The following is an 18,059-nucleotide window of genomic DNA, read 5'->3' on the forward strand; positions in this document are numbered from 1 at the left end:
AAAGAGCCCCCTCCTCCTTCCCTGGTGATGCTTTGAAGCACGGTCAGATTACTTATGTTTAGGTTTAGTAGAGATCCTAAAAGAGATTAATGGACGTTTTATCTTTTGATGGGTCACTAAGGTAAATCATAGAGCAGTCTCCAGCTTTATCTGTTTTGAGTACTTAAGTTTGTGAATTTGGCTCCTCTAAATTGCATACAAAGTGCAAATATAATGATCAATTACAAAAGTCAACTGAGATTGCCATAAAATATATGCACACTATAAATTGTGGGGTAAACTCCTTACAAGGTACGTGGAATGATTAAGAGCTTGCGACTGCGAAGCAGTGAGATTTGTTAAGGAAAATTATTTGCATTCTTAAATTGCACCTTGATATAAGCTTAGTTCTTTCCATTTGCTGTGTGGTAAGTGCTATGATGAAAATCATGATAAGATGACCGTGGAGTGGAGGGCACTTTATTTAACGAGCTATGATGACTTGAAATCGAACAAAAAAGTTCATTGCAGCTACAGTGAGGTCTTTGCCTTATATTTTTTCTATTAGTGAGGCTACTACCATTATAGTTCCCTTTTCACACAAAAAAGCATAAGGAAAAATGTCTAGGGGGTGGAATGCTTTCCCAAGTACAATTTGGAGAATAATGAGACTTTTTACTTTTCTCTACATCTTCAATATCTTTTTTTTTTCTTCCTGGATATATTTCACTCCTTACCTCCATATATAATAAAAAAAAAATTCCCTGTCAAACATTTTAAACTACTCTTTTTTTTAATCTGTATGGTTGATTTTTTTAATCCTTTATCTCTTTTAGTAGTTTTTTAAAAGAAATTCTTAATAGTTAAAAGTAACATTAGATTATAATTTCTCTTAAAAACATTATATTATAATTTAAATCATTCATTAAAATTTCAAAATATAAAATATGTTAAAATTATTATAAATTTTAATTATATAAAAACAAACATTTATCTTATAAATATGCTACTGGTGTGTATTTAACTTATTGCTCCGAAAGGCTTAATGTTATTTAATCGAGCTTAATCAGTCATTATCTTGCTTGGTATGCTTTAGGAAGGGAAGTAAAAAGAAAGTGAAGAAAGAATGAAGCAGGAAAGAAAAAGAATAGAAACTGAAATGATTATTTAGGTTGTTTAGTAAGAAAGAGAGTTATATTTTTACTTCCTTTTGTTTGGTTATATAGAAAGTGAAAGAAAAGAAAATGAATATAAATAAAATTATATAAATATACTTTGATAAAAATAAATAGTATTTTTTAGATGTAACATTTTAAATCTGAGTTTATTAGTAGACCAAAGATCCTATGGTGGCTCTTTCTCCCTCACTACACAAACTATACTATACAGCAAGTTGCAAATATTGTACAAGAAAGCAGAAGGGACTGCAGATGAACTGCCGTATGAATTGAAATTTCCATACACATTGGAGGTCAGGTGGTGGTAAAGGAGAAGGAAATTAACACATGTATGTTCAATGGGGCTTCAACACCTCACTTTCTCTCAACAGAAAAGTGGTAGTGTAATTTCCACCTCCTTGCTTCTAGTCTAATTGCTTTAGATATGAATTACCTGTGATCAAAATTTAACACTGATAAGATAACAAGGAGTCAACAAAAATTAAAAGGGATCACAATCTTTAAATTAAATATAGAACATAAACTTCAAGCAGAACTTTGACAATTGGTTTGATGTTCCTCAAATGTTCAGAACAGGCAGTATATATAAGACATCAATGCTTTCATAATTTCATTGGTTTGGGAAATCTTACCCAGTCTGAGGTAGCTGCCTCCAATTCAGCATTTGGTGAGACTGAGGATGCCTTTGCAAGAAAGATGAACTGTTTGTTATACCATTTTCCTCTCCTACAAATTGTTCTGAGTAACTAGAAGCTGGGGGAGACCATACTGGAACTACACCTCCATCCCTTTCTCTCCTGGTACCACTTGAAGATTCTACTGCTGAATCTTCAGCTACATTTCTCAGCTCCATTGTAGTATTGTATTGTGTTTGTGCATTCCTATTAGTGGTCTGCAGCATCCGTTCATTCAATGTAACTCCTACATTTTGTTGTGCATTTGCAGTTACTGGCACTTCAGCTCTGCTGCTCTCTTCTGCCGAGTGTCGAAGATCAGAAGAAGTTTCTTCCTCTTCCACTCTCAACAAGGAAGAAGTGATGCTTGGAACCATCTGATCCTGGTAGCGCCGAGCAACAGGAAGGGGATTGTTCCTAACAGGCTCATGAGTTTCCTCCATTTGCATGTCTTGAGGAAAAGCAGCAGGAACGGATTCAGAAGAGTCTCCAAGTCCTTCCTCAGTTCCATTCTCCATTGCAGCTCTTGAAGCTGCCTCTTGTTGCCACATTTCTGATAGCGCTTCTAGTAATCTGGTTTTTGCTGCATCTATTCCCACAATTGGAAGAGGATAGTTCGATCCTAACTCAATTCCAGCAGCTTGTAGCACTGACTCTGGTGCATTCCAAGGATGATGTATCCACTCGGTTGGTAATCTTGCAAGTTCTGGAAGCCAGCGTCGCACATATTCTCCATTAGGGTCGAATTTGTATCCCTCAAACTACAAAACCCAACAATTTAAATGAGTGTATCTATTACTAGAAAGTCTATCAGTTTTCAGCATTCAAATTGCTGATAGTAGGACATAACTCAACCTCAAAACCAATGTCAATAACCACAAACTCAAAATTCAATCCTATTGACTCTATAGTTGGAGGAACACAGACACGGGCAGGTAGTAATCTAAACAAAATTAAATTAAGAAGAAAAACTTGATAAATTTTGTATTAGTTATGATAGATCATATATCAGACCAAATTCACAAGTAAAAAGAGGGAATGAATATTTCAAGAGGAAGAAGTTGAGAGAAAAAACAAAAGAAGAGAGAGTGCATGCACATGCAATCAAATGATCATAAATCCAAAAGGTCAGCACAAAGATGAAATATGTAGCTTTTACACATAATAAGTAACAGCACCTGTGGATTATCTATTCGGTCAATTTCACGACCATCAGGGAGACTACCAGATATGTACTGCCAACCAAGAGCATCACTCTCAAGATCTGCATCCAAAAGGGTGTCCCAGAAATATTTCATTCCCCATCTCCATGGAAGCTGCAGAACCTTCACAAAGAAACTGGAAACTACAACACGTATTCGATCATGCAGCCAACCAGTGGCCCACAACTCCCTCATCCCAGCATCCACTAAAGGGTACCCAGTCCTGCCTTGTCTCCATGCCTTAAAATAGCCTTCGTTTACAACCCAAGGAAAGAACTTAAGGTGGCCTAGAAGAGGCCTTTCATGACTGTAGGGGTGGTTGAAACTAATGTACCTTGAATATTCTCTAAGACCTATAGATTTGAGGAACAAGTTCACGCTCTCTTCGCCGGCTTTGTTTCCTTCGTTGGCCCACAAAACTTGTTTGATGCGGACAAGATGGAAGACCTTCTTAACACTCAACTCACCAAAGTGCAAATGGGGGGACAGAAGTGAGGTAGTTGCACTGTCTGCTTTCCTGCGGTTTTTTGAGTACTCAATCAGTGGACCATTTATGAAGGTTGTCAATGCCTTGTTAGCATTGCTCCACCCAGGTGACCATGCTCGAGCAAGAAGTGCATTGCTTGCCTTCTCTAATTCATCTTCAAACAGCAATGTATCACTAGGACACCTGGATGCATCACCTGAAATAGGACAAGAGTTGTCAACAAGGGCAAATTGCAGTAAAGCCTGATTAGGACAAGGAAAATGAACAATGCCTCAGATGTTGCAGACTAGGGGAATTTTTTATATCAGAAGCAAAATTTGAACACTTCAAATGAGTTCTTGAATATGTATATCTGAACGCCTATTGGTAAATTATGCACATGTAACTATAAATTTGTTCATCTAAAATGAACTCCATATTGTTAAATATTATGCCTATAGTTTTCACCTTTCTGTTATGTTAAATAGCAACTTAGCAAGTGGCATTCAAAGAGTACATAGTTTTGTTTTTTCTCCAATTTAGATCATTGTTCAGTAACGAATAGGAAAGAACAAATTGAACATTATGTAATTGGCAACTAGTCTATATCAGGAATGAAATTAAGAGATAACTGAGGCAAAGGAAAGAAGTGAACAAAAATAGACCTGGAATTATCCTTTTAGGTGGGAGAAGAGGTGACTCAGGGTCATAAGGCATGCTAAGGCATCTTTCCCAAAAAGCAGCAAAAGTTGTGAATGGTCGGCCATGTGCATCATTCACTTCCCATGGTTCATATAATAAATCCGCATTGAAGGAACGTACTGTTATGCCCTGAGCAGTCAGAACCTCCTTTGCTCGGTGATCCCTGACAAGTGACAGGGGATCTGCAACATAGAAAATCACAAGTAACTTTCACAAACAAGAACTGAAACAAACGAAAATATCATGAAGTAGAACATGACCTTTTAACATTATTTTTAGATTGTCATGAAGCAAACTACAAAAGATGAATATAAATGGCAAAGTGAATTTGACGGAGGATCAATCAAAGACAACCATGTAAGTGGGGCCAAACAAATCAAGCTAAAAAAATGCTTGTGTCTTGATCCGTACAATGTCACCCCATAAAGAAATAATCCCAACTGATATAATATATAGAATCCTACAATCCAAAATGATGTTTACAGAATACAACTAAGCAATAAACTTCTCAAAATCAGGGCATCCAATTTGCAGCGTTGAAATTTTTTTTTGAAAAAAAGTAGAATTTTTTATCATAGGAAACAAAAAGTGGCAAATAAAATATTGAAAGTAGTAGTAGGGAAGAGAAAACTTACCATACAAATGATTAAAAAAAAGTTGAGTGGCTCCAGTGGACTTAACAACCTCAAGAAGAGAAGAAAGAGTGTCAGTGGATCGCTTAGTGATGAGAGGAGTGCCAAGATTCCTCAGAGAGGAATGAAGATGAGCCAAACTGTTCTTGAGCCACCATCTAGAGACCCTGCCAGGGTAGTATTGACCTTCTTCTTCAGGTGCCCATACGAAAACTGCAACCACAGCACCAGCTCTCACTCCTGCTGTCAGTGCTGGATTGTCTTCTATCCTCAGATCTCTTCTGAACCACACTATGCTGCCTCCACCACCTGACATCTCTATCTACAAAGCTAAAAAACTTCTTCAACCACCCCCACAACCTTAAACTACTTTCACACACATACACAAACTCTTTTAACAAGTTTTAACCATCTGATGTAACTTGTCTCTTTACTTCGTGTCTCCTGCGTGTTGAAGAAAACCAAACCAAAAAAACGTTAATTAGTCTTATCTTTTCTTTTCTTTTTTCAGTTCTCTCTCTCTCTCTTTCTGCTTCTCTCCCTTTTTTTCTTTTCTTGTCTTGGCTTTTCTTTCTAACTTGTTTAAAGGGAGATTTTAAGCCATAAATAGGTGTAAGCACAGTGTGATTATTGGGTTGATGACTTTTTAAGTTTTGGCACTTATTACGTTTTGCTTGTATTTTTTATCATAACATTTGTGCTTTTGGTGGAAATTATTAGTAGTATTTTCAACAAAAATTCGTATATTGTTGCTTTCACTACCTAGTTGTACGAAAAAGCCCAAAGGCTTTGACAGAATGGACACAGTGAGAAGGATAGATGGGAAGGGAGAGAGGAAGAGGAAGTGAATAGGATTAGTTAACTGAGTGGGGAAGATACAATGAATTGATAGGCAAATTGCAGCCACAACTTTTTTGTTCTCTAGATTTTTAGGTTTTTTCTCTTATCCTAAATGCACTATGCGATAAATAAAACAAATCCATCTTCCACGTCTCTCCTTTCTTTGCATTGCATTTCTACACAAGTTGTGTTGTGACTCACACGTGGGATAATCGGAAAAATCACACAACTCCCTAACCTTTAAGCTCTCTTGAATTTAATTTTCATGCGTTCTCCATTTCACAACACAGGACTCAGAAAGTCAGAACCTGTCAAACTCACGGTGATTCAGTAGGGATTAGGGAGCTATTTGCTTAAATTAAAGAGGCAGTATATTTAATTCGAAAGCTATTGCAATTGATTGCAAATATCATGACATTAAGCTACATATATTCAATTGTTGTATTTTGTTATATCTACCACAGAGAGTTCAAGACTAATAAAAAATCTATTTAAAAATTTGATTTTTTCTGATATTTTTTTGCGCATACATAAATATTCTAATCAATTTTTTTTTATCATGTAAACTTTTTCACACATCAATATGCAAATCCAATTTTTTTATCATGTAGTTAATGAACATGATCTTTCTTTGAACATGAAATAAAAAAAAACAATATAATTATGCGCTTAGTTTCCTTTTTTTTTTTCATATAAGATGAAGACACCTATTTTTTCCTTTTATGTCCCTAAAACAATAAAACGCACTGGCTAGTAGCTAGCTGTCCTCTTATGTAGTAGGGTGGACTCAAATCTACATGACTCGATGACTCAATCAATTTGAATCAAAGTAAAGAAAAAAAAATTGAGTGGATTTGAATCATCAATATAGTTCACATTTTAAAATTAAAAATTTGATGAAATTAATTTAAGTATCAGATTTGAACCAGTACAATCTAATATAATCAAAATCAATCTGAACCCATAATATTTTGAAAAAAAATATATTTTTAATGTTGTTTAATTCTATAATTTTATGAAATGATATGGGATAAGTTTTTATTGATTTATTTTAAAAAATAACTTTTCTGACTTTGACTACATCAAAATTCAGTCTTTTTTTGTTGTTGTATATAGTGAATGATGATTATTCCATTTGTGTGTACCATATTTGTGATTTAGCGTGATTATGATGATACCATTTGATATTATAATTAAAATATAACACATACACTCATACTTTCCCTTCTTGTTGGACTTGCGTCTTAAACTCGGATGTCATCTTCATCAACTCTTGAAGCACATTTTATGGGACTTTAGACTAAGAAGGCTTGGGTAGATCAGTTTGTATGTTGGAAATTTCGTGTAATATATTGTTTTTATTGATTGATTTTTAGTTGAAGATAATTTATATTTGTTTAATTGGTTTAGTTTATAAAGATTTTGATTAAAATGAGAATTTTAGGGAAATAATAGTGAAAGGACTTAATTTTATCAATTAAAAAACTTAAAAGCAAAATTCAAATAAAACATTATTAAAAATAAAAAATATTAACTATAATATAACAATTAAAAAAACAGATAAGCCTAAAATATTATTCTTCCAAACATTGGAAGGGTGTCAAGGATGAAGAAAACATGATAAGTGAAAATTACTTTTTATCATTTATAAAAAATATCGCTTATTATGACACGCCATATAATAATCCAAACCTAATAAAATACTAATTATAATCGTAAAAATATTTATAAAAATAATAGTATAAAAAATCCTTTTATATAATAAGTTTTCTGAATTTTAGACATAAATAATACAGAAAAATAAAATATTTATGTAAATAATACAAACAAAAAAAATATTTACGTAAATAATACAAATTATTATTTACGTCAAGAAATGGATTCTCCAGAACCGATTTCATAACGTGGTTTTTTTTTATTAGTTGTTTTTTAATTTATTTGTTTTTGTAAATTATTTTATTTTTTTCCTTTTTAATTAATTATATTTATATTTAAATTGTTTAAACTGAAAATAATTTTTAGTTTGAGAACACTCTTTATTATTTTTGTTATTTTTTAATTTTATTTGTTGTTTAAAATGAAATAAAGTTTATTTAAGAGAAAGTGTTCTTAAAAAAAATCTAAGATGATTCATTTATTATATTATTTTATTGTTTATTCCCATGTATTTTCATCTTTATCATATTTTGAGTAATGATAACTTTGATTTTTATAGGTTATAGTTTGTTTAACATAGATTTTTTTTCAATTATTTATGAGTCTATCGTCTAATATATAAAAAATTAAACTAATATAAAAAATTTAATATAAAATAGATTTATAAATAGATTAATAGACCAAATTAAACTTTTAAATAGATTAAATGAAACTTAAAAATAAAATCTATGACTGTTAATAAAACTTTTTAAAGTAATTTTTTGAATATTCATAATTTTAATGTACGCCTATCTCTTTTAAATCACATGTTTGTTTTTATTTTCATCTTTAAATTTATATAAAAAATTTAAGGTAGACATGGCCGAAGTGGGCTCTAGGATTTCACACATCAGTTTTGAGGGTGACCTTTATTGAAAGTACAGGAGGGGGGGATCTCCAAAACAAAGGACTTCGACGCTCAAGTAAAAATATGAGTTAGGAAATAAAGCAAGTATATGCTTAAATAAGGCTCGAGTGAGTGAGAGAGAGAGACACATGCTTGTTACTCATGTGTTGAAGTGTGTGAAGGATGTGCAGAGGGTTCGATGGAACCTAGTATCTATAAGAGTTAAGCGTAGCCGTGGGTTCTTATTTGTAGGGGTTGTTATAGCTTTTGTAGATAATTCTTGGCTTATAAATAATAGTCGAAAGCTTGTATATAATATTAGAAATAAATTTTAGCTCATAGATAAAAGCTAGAAGATAAATGTACCTTGTAGATAATGTGTGGCTTTATAGATAACTAACTACCTACCAATAGATAAATATATTCAAATATATTTGAATATTAATAGGTTATAGATAACCTGTTAGTTGGGGAGTCGACAACTAAGGGCCGAGTGTCTGTGCTCCTGTTGCAGGGCTGACGTGGAGGGTTGACATGTGTTTCAAAGTGCCATGTAGGATGCCACGTGTATTTTAGGACTCCTGGACAGTACATAAGCCCCCCAAGCTCTGAACCAACTTACGGGCAAAAGAAGTTATCCAATGTTGAAGGAGATTGTCCCGTGTCGAGAGAGTTTGTCTGATGTCTGAGGTAGAAGTCTTGACATGTAGAGGGTGACAAGTTTGTCGAGCCCCCAAGTGCGGACAAGTGTTGTCTATTGTCGGGTGTGGTAACCTCAACAAGTTGTGAGAGAATTGCAGGTCGATGTGGCTTGTTAAGCCCCCGAGCCTGGACAAGTGTTGTCCGGGATGCTTTTGTCAAGTTGTCTGTGATGGACATGTTAGGTAAGGTAAGTCCTCAGATTTGAAAACTCTGTCCTTTTCTGACCACTGGAGAATGCGTTGAAGACAAATATTATGTTCTGTCTGTTGCTACAGGCGTGTGCGGCGCATGCACAGTACTCTTACATATTTGTCACTCACGGAGTGGGCACATACTGAAGTCTCGGTTCGTGCGTGAGTGGGGGCACGTCATGGTGCAAAATTTTAAGGCACCACTTTAGCTCCCGCCAGTTACCAAAGAGTCTGTCTCCCTTTTAAATGGAGTAGACGTTTGATTTGAGGTCACTGTTCTTTGCTTTCTTGCTTCCATGCTTTCTTGGTTACGGTTTCCCTTTCTTCAACTTTTCAAGGTACTTCTGTCCTCCATAATGTCTTCATTCTTGTCTGATTCTTCAACATGGGTGGCAGTGATTCTGGGGGCTCGATTGAGCAACCCATAATGGACTAAGAGGTCATTTCCATTGGCAGTTCCTCGTCGGAGGGTACTCGCCGTGATGCTTCTAACAGCGAGTCCTCCTTTTCAGAGAGGGTGAGGGCCTTGCACCGTGTTGGTAGGGGCACTTCTCACTCTCACGGGAGGGCACAACTTTTCGTTGCTGTCGGGGAGCTTGTCATGGTTACTGTGATCCTCCCCCCTTATGCTTTTAGGGGTGTGAGGAGAGGTAGTGGTGGTGGAGATGTCAAGGCGTCTCCCCGCATGCGACGTAGCCATAGTGCTCGGTCGCTGTCGTCCACCCCTGCCGTCATTGGATATGAGGGGTGTGGGATGACATTCTGAAATACAAGTCCTCTCACCTTTGCGACGAGTGTCGCTGCGCTTCAGCGCCAGATGAAGTTGACGAGTCTTGAGGACTCCTGCAAGTTGGCCATTCAGGCTTGCGGGAGTGATGACTTCTCGTTCTTGAGGACGATGCCTAATTGAGCATTTGTAGTTTAATATTTTTCTTAGCCAATTGACCTCAAGGTTATCAAACTCGAGAGTTTAGTAGACTCGTGAGAGTTTCATAAACTTGACTCGTGGACTCAACTTGTAAACTCGTAAGACTCCATTTCATATTAAAATAATAACAAAATATATATACATAACATACCAATTAAAAATTTCAACGATATAATAAAGCAAAATAGTAAATCATAAATTTCATAATACTTAAATAACCAAGTCTAGTTATGCATCACTTTTAAATAATAACTTGTCGATGTTATAGTAGTGGTAGCGTATTCTTATCGAGGGTTTGATGTTATTAGAGGTGAGAATTTTTCAATTTGGGAACAATACACTAAATGAAGGTATGTTGAATACTAAACATACAAAAAACAACCCAAAATGACTTATGTTTTGGTTTAATTTTTTTAACTTGCTAACTCGTTGACTTAGTGGTAAACTCGAGAATCTATTGAGTTTACTTAGAGTTTATTGAGTCTACCCAGGGTTTACTAAAAAGAGAGTTTACACACGAGCCAACTCATAGAAAATAAGTGAACTCATAAACTCGTAAAATTTAGCGAGTTAATTTAAGAGTTTGATAACCATGATTGACATCCCTTTGACCCTTATTTTTTCACCTTAACTCAGTTTTGGTTTTAGGCAAATGATTGAGCTTAATTGAGAATTGTAGTTAATTTTCAGATTTTGTGCGTACTTGACCTATTTTCCTTGTACAGGGACTAGAGGACACTAAATAACTCCAAATGGAACGTGTGAGTAGTCCCTGGAAAGCTAAGAAAAGGTTCTTCAATGTTGTTAGAAATACGCTTTGTCCAATTCTGTCATCTCGAGGGTTAAATTGAGCTTGGAAGTCAGAACCTCTGCACTTGAAGAATTGGGCTTTTGTTTTGTGTAATTAATTTAGTTAGTTAGTTACTAGCACTCTACATATTAGTGTTAGATAGTTAGTTAAGAAGTGAACTTCATTTTGGTGAAAGAACTGTGAATGTATGGATACATGATTTTGATGATGCCAAAGAAGAATCAAGTAAGGTTGCTTTGAAGGATTAGTATAGCTTCAAGATTAACACAAGGTTGCTTCAACAAAACAAAGCATTTCTTCAAGATTAACTCAAGATCAAGCCTTTCCTCAAAACAAAGTTTTTACAAGACATCCAAGGCTTTGGAAATCGATTACCAGGCAATGTAATCGATAACCAGAAGATAGTTTTGAAAAAAGGCTTTTAAAAAAGGTTTTGAATTTGAATTTTGAACTTGTAATCGATTACCAGATGTTTGTAATCAATTACCAGCAATGGAAATCTTGAAATTCAAATTCAAAAGTCATGATCCTTCAAAATATAATTGTGTAATCGATTACCAGAAACCTGTAATCGATTACCAGTGAAAAAATTCTGAAAAAACTTTTTGAAAATACACATCTCTTCAAACCATTTTGAAAAGGCACAAAGGGCCTAGATATTTGTGTGTCTGATTTCAAAAAGCAAAAGAGAGATATTCCAATAGAACTTCATTGTCAAATGCTCTCTCAACAACTCTTGGGCAAACACTTACAAATTTATTGAGAGTTCATCCAGGAACTTCAAATTGTATTATCCACTCTAAAGGAGAGAAATCTTTCTGTTCTTTTCAGAAAGTCAATTGTAATCAAGAGACTGGTTGTCTCTTGAATTGTGAGTTCCCTAAACACAAGGGAAAGGAATTCCTTGGGTGTTCAGAAGTTGTAAAAAGGATTTTTTACAAAGTTAGTGAAAATCTCAAGTGGGTTGCTTGAGGACTGGACGTAGGCACGAGAAGTGGCCGAACCAGTATAAATCAAGTTTTCATTTCTCTCTTTCCTTATCTCATTTATTTTATTGCAATTAATTTTGTCTTGCATGTTTAAATAACATCGATTAAATTGATTGTTGTTTCTTCTTCTGCATTTTGAGCCTATCATTTAGAAGGGGGTTAAAAATTTGTTAGTGGGAATTTAGAAACTTAATTCACCCTCTCTCTTAAGTTATTGGGGCCACTTGTCCAACAAGAACTTCACTAGTTACTTCATTTTGTACAAAACTTGTTGTGCATGCTTTCTCTTTTCTCTCTTCTTTTCTCTTTTTCTATCAATTGTTCTTCATTCTTCTTCATCTTTTCACTTCTATTCCATCATTTTCTTACATAGATTTCGTGGTTTCTCTATTCGTGATGATCATGGAAGGATAAACAATTAATCAATCCAAGGATCTACTCCAAGCAAAGTTGAATTTGAGTCCTGGTTTGGTTTTTCTACTCTTTGTGAATGTTCTTCTTTCTCTTCAATCCTATTTTCGTTTTTCATGATTGTGATTATATTTAGGATTGAAAATGGATTAGGTTATGGATTCATTTCCTAATTTTGAAATTTAATCACGTATTTTTTGGATGATTGTCCACTCTAATTTGTGATTTCAAACAATTTAGAGATTGATTCAATTAAACTTTCTCTAATGCATTTGAGTGAACTTTCACGTTGAACATCCTTTGTAGTAAATATGATAATTCTATTTGCATTGTTTGGTGAATTGAATCGATGCTTTTCATCTTGAATTGTATTTTGTTCTTGTTCTGTTTTGTTCTTTCTTCAATTCTGTTTTGTGTGTTTTCATATTCTTTTAGAGTTGTTTACAAACTGTTTGACAAAAATCCCCCTTTCTGTTTGTAAGTGAATGAATGTAGGATCCATATTGATTCATACTTCTGAGTTCGACCTAGGTTAATCATGTGGTATAGAATTTCCTAGTTTTTTTTTTGTTTTCTAACGATTCAACAGTTGTTATCAAAATCAGCGTCGTTGCTGGGGAAATGACTCATTGTGTGCCAACCTTGATTCACTCATAACTGACATTAGCATAGTAGTATAGGTTTGCATTTGCAGCTATATATTGGAAAAAGAAAAAATAATACACATTGGTGCATGTTCTGTTCTACATGTTCTGCATTCAATAGCAAGGTTCTGATCACTTTGTGCACTTTTCATTCAATAACTGTTTGACATATTACATTGGTTTTGTTAGTGTTGTTATATAAAATAGGTGTAGTAGCATAGTATAGCAGCAAAAAACAGAGGAGTAGTGTAGAGAAAACAAAGGACTAGTGTAGAGAGCATTGTGTGCATTGTGTAGTGTATTTTGTGTCGCAAAAGTGACTGTTCTGTGGAGTTTGTTTGCACAACTTATAGTTCAAAGTTTATATCCCACCACCACACAAACCAAAACCACCTCCACACTCTACCCTCACTCATTTGCTCCACCCTCTTAGGTTAATGACCCAAACAAGCCCAACAAGCCCAACCCGCAAGCCCATGAAGCCCAATCGAGCCCTTATTCTTCATTCTCCAACATCGGCATGAAACTCATCGTCCCTCTCCAGGGCGTGGTGCAGGGCCACAGATAAGGTAGCAATATAAGTAATAGTCAATTATGAGGCAATGTGAAAATTATTATTAAACATGCCTACTAACCGCAACAAACAACAAATAATAAATTTTTCAGAAAATGAATGAATCTATAAGCCAATTAAATTGGAGCATATCTCCATGGATAAAGGAGAAGGCTCAAGTAGAAAGGTTTTTCACTTGCTATCCGCACAGATAAAATCCTGGGAATTGATTTTGTAAGGGTTCCCAAGAGGAACTTTGTGAATTTTTAAAGAATGTGTTCAAGTAATCAATTTCATTTCTTGAATTAAGGAAATGGGACAATTTATCGCAAGGCCGCAGAGGGCTTCTCCTCGGGACCCTCATCCCCTGCATGCTTTTCTACTTCCTCCAACTCTACCTCAAAACGACGTCATTCCAACTTCTCCCCTCCTTCCCCTTCTTCTTCTGAATCCACCCTCATCCCCTGCACGCTCTTCTACTTCCTCCAAGTCTTCATTTTTTTAACCTACATTCAGCTACATTAAAACGGTGTTGTTTTTTTTTTTTATATATATATAAAAAACAACATGTATAAACAATAACACCAAAGGTTACACGTGACACGATACATCACACTCTTACGTATCCAGTTAACGATTATAGACTAATGGCAAGGACCTAAGGATTTTTTTTGAAATATTAGGGACCCAAGCCGAAAGAAAAATTTATCAGAGACCAAACACAAAAAATGTGTATTTATAAGGGACCAAAACCATATTTAAGCCTAAAAAATACAGATTTTACAACTGTTGTTTTCTAATGTTTTGTTGAATTTAGGCACTTTCTCATGTTTTTCATAGGATTTCTAACTTGTATAAATTGTGATAGACGTATCATTTTTAGTTGAGAAGTTTCATGCTTGATTTGAACCATAGTTGCAATTGTGAAAGTGATAAGAAGGCTTGAAAATTTTGAGGTGGATCATGTGTGACAAAATTATGCCTTGTGAGTTTTGGGATTTTGTAGATTGATTGCATTATTCCATTCATGCTCTTTCATGTGTGATTTCACCCTTGTGCTAGATTACTCTAGGTTTTGTCTTGCTTCTCTTGTCATTCCTTGTTTCACATGCATTGATTGAGATGATTTAGGCCTTCTTTCTTTTAGTCACTAGCCAAATAAGCCTACCTTGCATTGATATCCATTGTCACCCTCTTTGAGCCTTTAACCCCTTTTTTCATTTTGTAGCTCATTACAAGCCAAAAAGTGGAAAACCATGTTGTCCTAAACTTTAGGGAGAAAAGGGGCCTTGGAATTTTTTTGGGAGTGGGTTTCAAACAAGTGTGGGGATCTTGTATTTTGTTTTATTAAAGTTCCTTTCATCATTTCATTTTCTTGCGACTTGTTAAAAAAAGAAAAAAAAAGAATACAAAAAGAAAAAAAGGAAAAATTGGAAACAATAAAAGAGAAAAATGGGTGTATAAAAAGCAAAAGTTCACAAAGAAAAAAATGGTACAAATAAAAAGAAGAAGAAAAACATGTGTTGTGGTTCATTTTCATTCTTGTAAGTTCTTGTTACTTTAATTTTGTTGTTCTTCACTTTGTTTCTTTGTTTCTAACTCTCTTTGTACTTGTTGACTTACTCCCCAGTGTCCCTTTTTTTTTTTTTTTTTAGTTTTAGCCTAAATATCCTTCTCATATCTACCCTTACCTAAGCCATACATTACAAGCTAATAAAAGTCCTTTTGATCTTTTGGTGCATGCCTATTTGAAGTTGAATGGATTAGAATCTTGTCAAAATTTGGATGTGCTAGTTACATGTGGTGTTTGAGTGTAAACACAAACCCATACACATTTGGTAAGGTTGAGTGTTGTTCATTGAGTGAGTTCTATCACCATGATACATTCTTAATTTTGACTTGACTACTTGTTCACTTTGCATTTTGTGATCATATGTTCATGGATTGCTTGTTACCTTGAGACAATTCTTCCATTTTCCATCTCTTTCATTTTTGTGAATTGTTAGGATCCATTCAAAGATATGCGTGCCTTTTTCATACCTTTCTTCTAGTGTGGTTATTTTCTTAGTTTGATTCCTTTTTCTTAATCTTTCTTTTAGTTTTGTAGGAGTGTGTACCAAGCGCAGACCTTGGGTTTTGGAGGAGTGTGCACCAAGGGCAAACCTTGGGTTTTTGATAGACTTGTATTCCTGCACAGATAAAAATTAGGATAGAAAAGATTATCAAGGGCAGACCTTGCGTACCTTGAGTTCTTGTGGAGATGGAACTTAGTAACAGAAAAGGCTCACTAAGGGTTTGTCAAGCCTTGGACCGGGGATGTGTTTGCCCTAGGTTTCGTCAAGCCTGCGGAGTTGTGTCAAGGCATACCAAGGACAAGATTTGGATTTTGTGAACCTGTGAGGATTATTAAGCAAGAAGCTTGGGTTTGTTGAGTCTTATGTGCAACATAAGTGTTATGCTCTTGCATATATGACACTCACCGTGGGTGGCATGTATTGGAGATGTAATGGCGTACTTTTGCATACGTGCCTCTTACAAAGTGGAAAGCACTGGAGACATGGTGGTGTGGATCAATAGGACTCACCTTGGGTTTTGCGAGCCCTTTGGAGGATTGACCAGTGAATTGTCTGACTTGGGTTTTGGGCACTGTGATTTTGCATACATGCCACTTTTCATGGGTGGCATGCATTGGAGACATGATAGTGTTGGACAAGTGGCCTCAGATATCTTAAGAAGGGGGGGTTGAATTAAGATATCACAACTTATTTCCCCAATTAAAAATTCTATTTATCTTTCTATTCCAGTTATAAATTCCCTTAATAATGAATTTCTTAAATATTGATTCAAATAGAACAGATTGAATATGAATATAAAACAATAATAAATAAAGGAGTTTAAGGGAAGAGAAAATGCAAACTCAGATTTATACTGGTTCGGCCACACCTTTGTGCCTACGTCCAGTCCCCAAGCAACCCGCTTGAGAGTTCCACTATCTTGTAAATTCCTTTTACAAGTTCTAAACACACAAGGACAACCCTTCCTTTGTGTTTAGAATTCTTTCACAACAAGAGACCCTCGGTCTCTTAATCCCTTTTCAGAATGAAGAAGAAGAAAAGAAGAAATCTCTCTTGAAAGAGATAGATTTAACAATTTGAGCACTCAAATAATTCCTTATTGAATCACAAGTAATTTGGCCAAGGAATTTTTAAGAGGATAAAACGATTTTGCTTTTTAAGAGGATAAGACCTTTTTGTTCTGGAAAACTCTTAGCAAATTCGTGTCTCAAGTCACATATATATAGGCCTATGATAGCCATTCAAGAACCACACAAAAAGATGTGACTGTTGAGAATGTTTTCTGAAAAACTCCTCTGGTAATCGATTACAGTATGTGTGTAATCGATTACAAGCTTTAAAATTTGAATTAAAACGTTCAGAAACTGCTGGTAATCGATTACCATATATGTGTAATCGATTACATAGTGCAAATTTTGAATTCAAATTTTAATAGCTGTTGTAAATCGTTTTTGGCCACTGGTAATCGATTACATCCTCTGGTAATCGATTACCAGAGAGTAAATCTGTTGAAAAAACCTTTTTAACTTAGATTTCTTGGCCAAACCTTTTGCGACTTCAATTGGAATTCCCTTCCTATTTAATATACCCTTCCTAAGACTCTAGAGACTGTCTTGATCATTTATCTTGAATATCTTTGTCTTGAATAAATCTTTGAGAAGCATGTGATTCATGTAATCCTTTGGCATCATCAAAACATTCAGCTTGATCCTTTGTCTACAGATAGTATACTCTTGCGTACATGTCACTCGTTGTGGGTGGCATATACTGGAGTCATAATGACGTGCTCTTGCAGTTGTGCCTCTTACAAAGTGGCACGTACTAGAGACATAGTGATATGCTCTTGTATATATATCACTCGTTGTGGGTGACATATACTGGAGTCATGGTGGTATCCTCTTGCATACATGCCTCTTACAAAGTGACACGTATTGGAGACATGGTAGTATGCTCGTGCGCACATGTCACTCGCTGTGGGTGGCATGTACTGGAGACTTAGTAGGGTGCTCGTGCGCACATGTCTCTCGTCATGGGTGACACATACTGGAGGCTTAGTAGGATGCTCGTGAACACATGTCACTCACTGTGGGTGACATGTATTGGAGGCTTAGTTGCATGCTCGTGCGCACATGTCACTCATTGTGGGTGACATGTAGTGGAGACGTAGTAGTATGCTCGTGCACATATGTCACTCGCTGTGGGTGACATGTACTGGAGACGTAGTGGTATGCTCGTGCGCATATGTCACTCATCGTGGGTTAAATGTACTGAAGACATAGTGGCGTAATCTACAAAGTGGCACGTATTGTAGACTTAATGCTAGAACAAGGGCGGACCTTGGGTTTTAAGAGCCTCAAAGCTACGACTATGGATGCTCTTGTCTTGATAAGAGGAATATGAAAAGGAAGGGATGTAGAATTTTTATTGAATGTATTTGAGTACAAATTCCCTTTGTTATCCCATATGTGCCTTGTGAAAACCCCCCAAGCCAAAACCTTTGTATTGTATCTCCTCATTGCGTGGAGTTTGGCAGCTTTTCC

The 18,059-nt window shown here is 35.4% G+C and overlaps 1 protein-coding gene across 2 annotated transcripts; it reads right to left on the bottom strand.

Annotated features, from left to right (window-relative positions):
- Nucleotides 1–1,519: 1,519 nt before the first annotated feature.
- CRY1a (cryptochrome 1) lies at nucleotides 1,520–5,676 on the bottom strand. 2 transcript variants are annotated; one of them, NM_001248276.1, is made up of 5 exons: nucleotides 4,837–5,175; nucleotides 4,165–4,383; nucleotides 3,010–3,716; nucleotides 1,790–2,592; nucleotides 1,520–1,590 (listed from the first exon to the last, which is right to left on the bottom strand). In NM_001248276.1, the coding sequence occupies exons 1-5, from the start codon at nucleotides 5,147–5,149 to the stop codon at nucleotides 1,587–1,589; spliced, it is 2,046 nt and encodes a 681-aa protein (NP_001235205.1). In that variant the 5' UTR covers nucleotides 5,150–5,175; the 3' UTR covers nucleotides 1,520–1,586. The 2 variants fall into 2 exon arrangements, with proteins under 2 accessions (NP_001235205.1, XP_025983854.1); XM_026128069.2 differs by lacking the exon at nucleotides 1,520–1,590 and having other exon boundaries at nucleotides 1,786–2,592; nucleotides 4,837–5,676.
- Between the last annotated feature and the right edge of the window lie 12,383 nt (nucleotides 5,677–18,059).

This window comes from Glycine max, chromosome 4 (genome assembly GCF_000004515.6).
Source record: "Glycine max cultivar Williams 82 chromosome 4, Glycine_max_v4.0, whole genome shotgun sequence".
Taxonomy (NCBI): domain Eukaryota; kingdom Viridiplantae; phylum Streptophyta; class Magnoliopsida; order Fabales; family Fabaceae; genus Glycine; species Glycine max.